At 42.5% G+C, this 8654-nt stretch overlaps 1 protein-coding gene across 1 annotated transcript in view; it reads left to right on the top strand.

Annotated features, from left to right (window-relative positions):
• JMY (junction mediating and regulatory protein, p53 cofactor) overlaps positions 1–4309 on the top strand; it is a 47165-nt gene extending 42856 nt beyond the window's left edge. Inside the window, exons 8-10 of the mRNA XM_018571924.1 lie at positions 99–194; positions 336–891; positions 4000–4309. Coding sequence (XP_018427426.1) covers positions 99–194; positions 336–891; positions 4000–4307 — 960 coding nt within the window. The 3' untranslated portion in view covers positions 4308–4309. The remainder of the gene's footprint in view (positions 1–98; positions 195–335; positions 892–3999) is intronic.
• Positions 4310–8654: the final 4345 nt, after the last annotated feature.

The following is an 8654-nucleotide window of genomic DNA, read 5'->3' on the forward strand; positions in this document are numbered from 1 at the left end:
TCACATCAGGAGCCCCATTTTTATCAGTTGTAGTAAGTGGATTTTAATGGCTATTCATACATTCAGTTTGATAATTACGTTTGCATTGTGTGCTTTAGAAACATGACAAACCGCAAGATGAAGAAGAACAAACGAGCACTTGGGTCAGTCAGGAGCGACAGAAGACCTTGGATAGACTCCGCACATTTAAACAGGTTGGTGGCAGGTCACAATGCTCCGGTAGCTTTATATTACCAGCACCAACGGTACTTTCCTGGAAGTCTAGAATAAGTGAAATCCGTTTGATGCAGTTTATGAAATGGTTTTTATTACCAGACTTATTGTTTTTTTCATAGCGTCATCCTGGGCAAGTGATAATGAAGTCGACAAGACTGCGTTTGACTCCTGGCAGAAGGAAACTCACAGCAAGAAATACCCCCAGCCTTGATGAACCGCAGTCCCTCTCTGTCAGTATTCAGACACAAGGGATACCTGATGTTGAAGGACTAGAGGTTTTACAGCCATTGGCCGTTCGTAAAATGGATAACCTACCACAGCTTGAAGAGAATTCTTTACCTCCTAATGCAGTTAGTTCTGAACTTCCTAAAACAGCTTCTCTTCCCACTTTCACCAGTGAAAAACTTGAACTTAATACTGTACAACCCCAGTCTCTGCCTGTGTCTTCTGCTCCACCTCCTCCTCCACCGCCACCACCACCTCCACTTCCTTTAAAAGAAGAGTCAGAACCTTTAGATGTCAGAGTTATACATGTCAAGAAGGAGCCAGAGGACGCTGCACCTCCAGCAACCGCAGGTGCCCCCTTATCACAGTTATTTGATAGCAGTCAACTTGTCAGTGCCAGAAAAAAGCTGAAGAAAACAGGAGCTCTTGAAGGCCTTCACACAAGAAGAGGTAACTTTCTTTTTCCACAACACGAATTTGGTTAACCACTTGCTGACTGGGGTGTTTCCACCCCCCTCCTGGCCAGGCCATTTTTCAGTATTCAGCGCTGCGGTACTTTGACTGGCATTTATTCTGTCATGCAACGCTGTACTGAAATTAATTTTATAACATTTTTTAAGGGCCGGATAGAGCTTTCTTTTGGTGGTATTTAATCACCACTGCGGGTTTTATTTTTTACTATATTAAGGAAAGATTACTGAAAATTTTGAATAAAAAAAAGTTTTTTTGTTTTTTTACATATTATTATACAATTATTAATACCCAATTTTTTAGTAAAATATAAAAGACGGGGTCACGTCGGGTAAACAGACACCAAACATGCCAAGCCTTAAAATTGCACGCGCCCGCGAAATCACAAAAACTACCATACCCAAAATTGGCCATAGTCGACGCTTTAAAAGCTTTTACCGCTCATCAGTTTAGTGTTATCAGTGATTGATGGCCCTAGAACTATTGCTCTCATTCCGACGTTCACGGCGATATGTAACATGTGCAGCGTAATGGGCGCAATTGTTGTTTTCGCACGTATGCGTACCCGTCGCATGTTTGCACGCGTGTATGTATGGGTGGGGACTTAAAAATGCTATCACATAGGGGGCTAAGAACCCCCCCCCCCCCATGCCCCTATGTGATGTGATAGCAAAGAGGATGTGACAAGTCCTCTTTATGGAGAAATCGGGGGTCTCCCAAGACCCCCCCCCCCCCCCAAGAAGCTGATGAAGCAGAGACCGCACAGACCACCACCTTATACAAGCGATCAGCTTCAGGGCCCAATGCTAGATCAGCTGTATTTAAGCCATGGGTGACCCTATTGGAACCACCCAGCAAACTTTAATTACAAATAAAAAGGAGCCACATGGATTTAGACAGGTGAATGTAGGCAGGAGCTAATTAAATCTATCGCCATGTCTTCGGATTGTGGGAGTAAACAAGAGAGGAGACCAATACAAGCATAGGCAGAACATGCAAACTCCATGCAGATAGTTTCCTGGTTGGGATTTGAACCCTAAGGCCCCATTCACGCGTAGCGACATACATTTTGCGTCGGCCGTGATAGCGCGACGATCCAGCGACGGTAGCGTGACCTTCTCCGTCGGGCTCCATTAGAAAAAAGCAAAATCCGCCGAAAAAAGGGTACTGTAGAAGCGACTTGCGACCGCGACGAGCGACATGGAGCTAAGACAGCTCCATTGAATATCATTAGCCGGCGACTTCTCGCGATATCGCGCTGCAAAAATGCGCGATATCGTGGCGGAAATCGCGCGCTATATCGCTACGTGTGGATGGGGCCTAAGGCTGCAAGACAGAGGAGCTATCCACTAAGCCTCTGCGCTGCTCTTACAGTTTGTTTTGTTAAATCAGCCACAGCCTGAGTAATGTCCTGCCAGCATGGTGCGGAGTGGGACTTTCTGTGCAGATGCAAAGGTTTGACACCCCCTGCTAAGTCAGATCCAGGGCTTTTCACTCACTGGGGAGCATGAGCTGTGCTTATTTGCAGCGCTATAGGTCTGACTCGTTGTGCGTGTGTCAGGCGTCTGCAGAGAGACCACTGTTTCCCCAGAGAGAGCAAATGTCCCACTCTGCAGCTGCTGGCAGGGGACAGACTTTCTTTGACTGTGGCTGCTTTAGAAATAGTTACCTGTAGGGCATTAAACTCCTATTGTTTTGATGCACCTGGTATGTAAATATCAAATTTAAATTGAATGTTTAACACCTTCACGACTGACGACGTACAGTGTACGTCGCCAGCATCGGGGCTGTTTAAACAGACTCCCACCGGGACTCTTTTTGAACTTGTAACGCCGACTGTCGGCTTTACAATAGAAGCGATTCTGGCGTCTCAGCTGTCGCCAGATCGCTTCTATGGCTCGGTGAAGGGGTCCCCCCCGCCTTGCTTCCTGGGCTCCGTTTCCCCTCTTACAGGCACGGGACCGGCTTCTCTGGTGTCGGCAGGGAGCTGAGGAGTTGGACAAACCTCCATTCGTCGATCCCCTCCCAGTTCTATGGAACCGATTGCATCACTTGTAGATTGCATCACTTCCGGTCCCATAGCTGTCAGTGCTCGGCTCCTGAAGCCCAGCTATAAGCCATTAAAGTGCGATTAAATCTAAAAATAATTTTAAAAAATGTGTTATAGTCCCCCACCCCCGGGAGCACGCGCGTCGCCACGTAAACACGCGTCGGTTGTGGCTATGTATGAAAACGACGAATGCGCTAAACATGTTGGGTATCGCCGCGCACGCTGGAGTGAGAGTAATAATTCTAGGGCCAGTATTTTTGGGTATCTCTAAATTGATGACCTGCGGTGGCTTTTAAAGCGTCGTCTATGGACTTTTTGGGGCACTGAAGTTTGTCGCCGTTTCACGGACGCACAATTTCTAACCTAGGCATGTTGGGTATTTATTTACTCGTTGTAACCTTATACCTTTTATATTTTATTTTAAAAATGGGTATTATATTGTGTTTTGGTGGCATTTAAGTAAATTTTTCACTACATTTTGGGGTTTGATAAGGAGTTGCGCTAATAACGTGCAACATAAAAATTTGCCACCATTTTTTTCTATAGGGTCCTGGCTTTCATAAAATATTTAATGTTTGGGGGTTTTAAGTAGTTTTCAGGCCTAAAATGTGAAATATAACATGAAGGGGTTAATTGGGCGTTTGCATCATACAGTAAGGCAGAGGTGGCCCACCCTTATATTCCACCTTCAAAATCATAGGTGGCGATAAGCCATTTAAGTTTGAAACTGTAGCATGTGAATTGATAAATGGCGTGGATTATTCTCTTTGTACTATAGATTTAATTTGACCAACCAAAATTGTTGCAGCCTTTAAAATGACAACATTGCTACTGACATTGATTTCTGTGCTGTACTGCTCCGGGGTAATTTGTACCACCAAATTTGCACCTGTTAATCATAAGACGTTGTATTCTGTTTAACCCCTCTCACTCTGATTGGTCAGCATACACGCTCTGGTCTGTCATTATTAATATTTCAATTTTGTTATGCTTAAAAAAAAAAGTTGATTTGACCCTAATTTCTGTGCCTGTTCCAGTGAGCTCACCAATGGATGAAGTTTTGGCTTCCCTAAAACGTGGAAGTTTCCATCTGAAAAAAGTGGATCAGAGAACACTGGCACCTTGTCCTGACGAGGATGACAGCAATAATATATTGGCACAAATCAGGAAGGGGGTGAAATTGAAGAAGGTGCAGACAGACGTGTTAAGAGAATCCTTCACACTCTTGAATGACGCAGACCCGCTGACACGCAGCATTCATGAGGCACTTCGACGGATTAAAGAGGCTTCACCTGAATCGGATGATGAAGAGGAGAGTTTGCCTTACACAGACTGGGACAATTAACTGGTGGTAACGCTGCACTCTTTCATTATTATCCGGGTAACGGCTAATTTTAAGGATATGTGACTCTGCTGGCTTCAGGTTTTCAAGAGATTATTTAGACTTAAAGTGTATTTCCACTTTTGCATTCTAAGTTAAGAAAACCCCACTACATGTTTGTGTTTCCCTTCACACAGCACACCGAAAACATTTAAAATAATATATTTCTTACTTTTAAGCTGTCTTTGGTGAAGGCCTTTGTGCAGATTGCAGGCTACTCCGAGCAGTTTGAAAATGACAGTAGATGGACAGACAGAGCCTCCTCTCATTAACATACAATGCTTCTAACGGTGCCCATACACCTTACGATCATCGGACGAAACTTTTTGTCCGATGATCGAATAGTCGTACGATTTTCATACGGCAGCCCCATCCTGACCCGATTATCGCTAGATTAATTTAGCCGTAATTAACGAAAAGCACCTGGACGAAATGCGGTAATTGATTTGCCGTATTTTCGTTAGCGCAAGCGCAGTGTAGATCGTACGACTTTTGACGGACGGAAACGCCAGCAACCTTACGACAATGGTACGATCTAGCAAAGTTTTCAAACATGCTTGACCGTCAAAAGTCGTACGATTGTACAGTAATGTCGGTCGGACACTGCAATGCACACATACGATTATCGGCCGAAAAGTCGATCGCGTACGAAAATCGTACGATAATCGTAAGGTGTATGGGCACCTTTAGTCTTTAAGCCTTTGTTAGGACAGACAGTGATGAAATCTAATTTACAACTGACATCTGCCAGCACACTACAGGCCGTTTTAATTAAAGTAAACTTAATTTCCCCCAGCCCCCTCCCGGACATTACATAGGGGGAAAAGCTGGGTAGGATTTTTAAGCAAGTAAACCTAAAATGTAAAAGATAAGCAGCAATTTTTATATCTTTAAGTTATGCTTTGAAAAGGAGAACATGTAACAAATGTAAGAATATTTGTATTGATTGCAGAAGAATTACACTAGATAGGACATTGAAAAGGCCAGTTTAGCTTTACTCATTTTGTCTGAGATTGACTTAAGAGGTGAGAAGCTCCTAGGATCGCACAATTAACATCTTGACTTCCTGCCTAAAGAGAACCATAAACTGTGCGAAATTCACTCAGTGGGCGCCCCCGTCAGCACCTTTCCATCCGACATCTTGAAATAGAAAATTGAAGGAACTGTATAGATAGTTTTCGGGCGAACACCGATGGCAGCCAATAAGCTCCCGTCACTGTTCGTATTCTAAAAGCAGCATGCCCATTGCTGTCACAATACAGAGTACACAGCAGGAGATTTGTCCATCCATGCTGTTTAGTGTGGATGGAGGAGCCTGTTACATTTTTTCATTCAGCCTGAAGGCTGAGCGAAACATTAAACCCGTGTATGGCCAGATAAATCATCTTGTTTCCCAGGTTTTAAATGTACATAACTGTAATAAAAACACAGATTCTTGTGGATGGAAAGAGTGCAGATAACAAGGGGCTCATTTATAATGGAGATTGGCTATCACTCTCTGCTTTATTACACTGTGCTTCATACCCTGGGCTTGTTCACACCATGTCCGGATCATGTCCAGACCAGAACAGTTTGTTTCCGGACCAAAAAAAGCATCCCAGTGTATCCCTATGGTATTTCTGGGCTCTGTTCACACCAGCGCAGTCGGACCGAACCAGACTAAAAACAAATACTGCTGGTCTTATTGTCTCTGGACTGGAACGCATGGAAACGTATAAAAAATGCACTGGACCACATCTAAAAGCCCATTTTAAGCGGGGGGGGGGGACTGCCCAGAAAGCTGCAAATTCACGGTAAAAATGCGGATCTGGTCCAGAAAATGGTGTGAACCCTGGTCTGACGCATCCCTTTCATAAAAAACAGGCTGTGGTGTGTAGTCCCCCAGAATAACCTTATGACTGGGGCTGCTTTATAAATATGAAATTATTTTTTGGGGGGATTTTTTTTGCTTACGCCATCAGTTTGGACAATGTGCACGCTATGCCATTGCTTTTTAACTGAACCCCTAAATCACGTATGGATTGTTCCAGCCCAGTGTGGGTGATAACTATAGTTTGTACCTGTTTTCCTTATGTGTAAAGTGGAAGGGTAGCAGTTTGTACCAGGCATGGCAGTTTGGGGAGTCTTAGCGGTGCACGTGGGGCTTGGCACAATTATGAAATAGACAATAGATTATTAGTGTTGGGGAATCTGTCTCCACTGGGGAAGGTATGAAGTAGGGCTGGCATGAATTATTTAGTGTAGGACGTTGTGTCTCTAACAGGAACAGCCCAGTTTAGTAAAAGTTCAAGTAGGAACACCCGTTGCATTGTTGTTGTGACTGTTTTATAGAACTGCATTCATTCCTATTGTGTTGTACAAAGTAAGTGTATACAAATGAAGTATGGATCTTCCAGGTAGAGGAGCAGAAAGCAGTGCTGGGCCAGTAATTGCAAAGACTTCTTTCATGTCAGATTATATGCATGGGTGAAGAGGTGGTTTTGTAGGGTCTGCGTTAAGGGTTGGAGAGTGTGCTGAACAACAAAATTCTGAATTCCCCAAAAGCCGGATTGTAAATTGTCTGTAACAGAGGAGGGGAAAAGGTCTGGTACAGAGCAGAGGTACAGTGGGGAATGGACAAGGTTAGAGAGAGCTTTCCAATCTAGTGATAAATATGAAAAAGTTTTTTGGAGACTGCCTGAACCAAAGCTTATTGAAACTGAAGCTGGCAGAGTGGAGAATAATCTTGTATTACATACATACACTTTACATTTCATGTCTAGTGTATATGTATGTGTGTGTAATATACATATATATATATATATATATAACGTTTATTTATATTTATAAAAACAAAATCCTACATTAAAACAGAGATGCACAAATCCCAGGAGCTCCGTGTGCTCCTTACAAATGACAGCGGCCTCCTAACTTTTGAATTTTTCTCTAGTCTAGTCTTGGAGCTGGAAAAGTATCGGTACTTGTACTGTACTTGGTATCGGTGCATCCCTAAAAAATATATATATATATATATTATTACACACACAAATATAAATGTGGGGAAAATGGTTTGGTCTGAGGAAGCACTGTGTAAATTGAACAGTAAACCAACATAATTGTGTTTATTGGGCTCTGCACACATTCATGTGGAAAAAGACGTCAATCTACCGGGCCTCAACGTCTGGTGTGGACTGTCATTAAGGGGACTAATTGGACCATTCTTTAAGGTACTGTTACTGGTCAAGTGTACCTAGACATGTTCTCCTGACTTAACACATCTTGACTGCTGCCTATGGGGGACCTTAAAGGATACACTGGCGGTACTTCGGGAAAAAATTGAAGCGGTATGCGCAGTGATACAAATAGACACTTTGGTCAACGTTGCTCAAGCAGTAATCAGAAGTGTCTGGACGCTGATGGTAACCACTGTAGGGCACCTCTTGTAATAGCAGAAGTCAAACTTGACTTGTATTCTCCTTTTGTTATCGGTATAGATTTTAACATCGCTTTTCCTTTCTTAAACTACAACTACAAACTCATGAGTTGTAAAGGTTTTTAAATTGTTGCCCTTGTACTATGTTGGCCCATGTACATATGTTGCTGTTTTGCAAGCACATGCTATTTTGAGGCCTGACATATTTGCTATTTTTTTTTACTCTACGCAATTTCATCTTTTATTTTTTACAAAGCCCTTTGGGATTATATTGCATTTATGCGCATTAAAATTAAGTGTATTTTTTGCTTAAAGTGTAGGTTTAGTAAACAATTACAATGTAAACATTTAACATATTGTTATTCTACAGGTCCCTCTGCTTTTAGCAAATCTATAATGTTTTGGGGGTTTTCAGTAATCTACAGGCCAAAGATGCCCATGTGTGTGGCAGCCAGTGTTACTGCTTACATCATACAATACGACATATTGAACATATTTTATGATCTCTTCTGTTTACATTAAATAGGTTTTTTGGCTACCATTACTGTCTTGCAGCAGAGCGGAGGGGATTATTTTTTCTGCCACAAGATGAAGAAAAGATTACAAGGAGGACGAAGCAAATCCTTCTGGAAAAGAACTAAAGGGATCTTTACCGAGAAGAAATTAATAGTAGCTACCATTGAAGTAATCCATCAGTACACTTTCAGCTTAGAAGCCAGATGGATTTCACAAACTCTGCCCTGCTCCAGAAGCACTTTTTTTTCCTTTAGCTTGGTGGCCAGTTATTGGTTTGAGAATTTTTTTTTATTATTATTTCTATTATGGCAAACACTATTGATTTATTCGTGACATTTACGAAGGACGTCTATGAAACTATAATCACTGGATGCACTGAATCT

The sequence above is a fragment of the Nanorana parkeri genome, unplaced genomic scaffold, assembly GCF_000935625.1.
Source record: "Nanorana parkeri isolate BGI_ZX_2015 unplaced genomic scaffold, ASM93562v1 scaffold1867, whole genome shotgun sequence".
NCBI classification, from domain to species: domain Eukaryota; kingdom Metazoa; phylum Chordata; class Amphibia; order Anura; family Dicroglossidae; genus Nanorana; species Nanorana parkeri.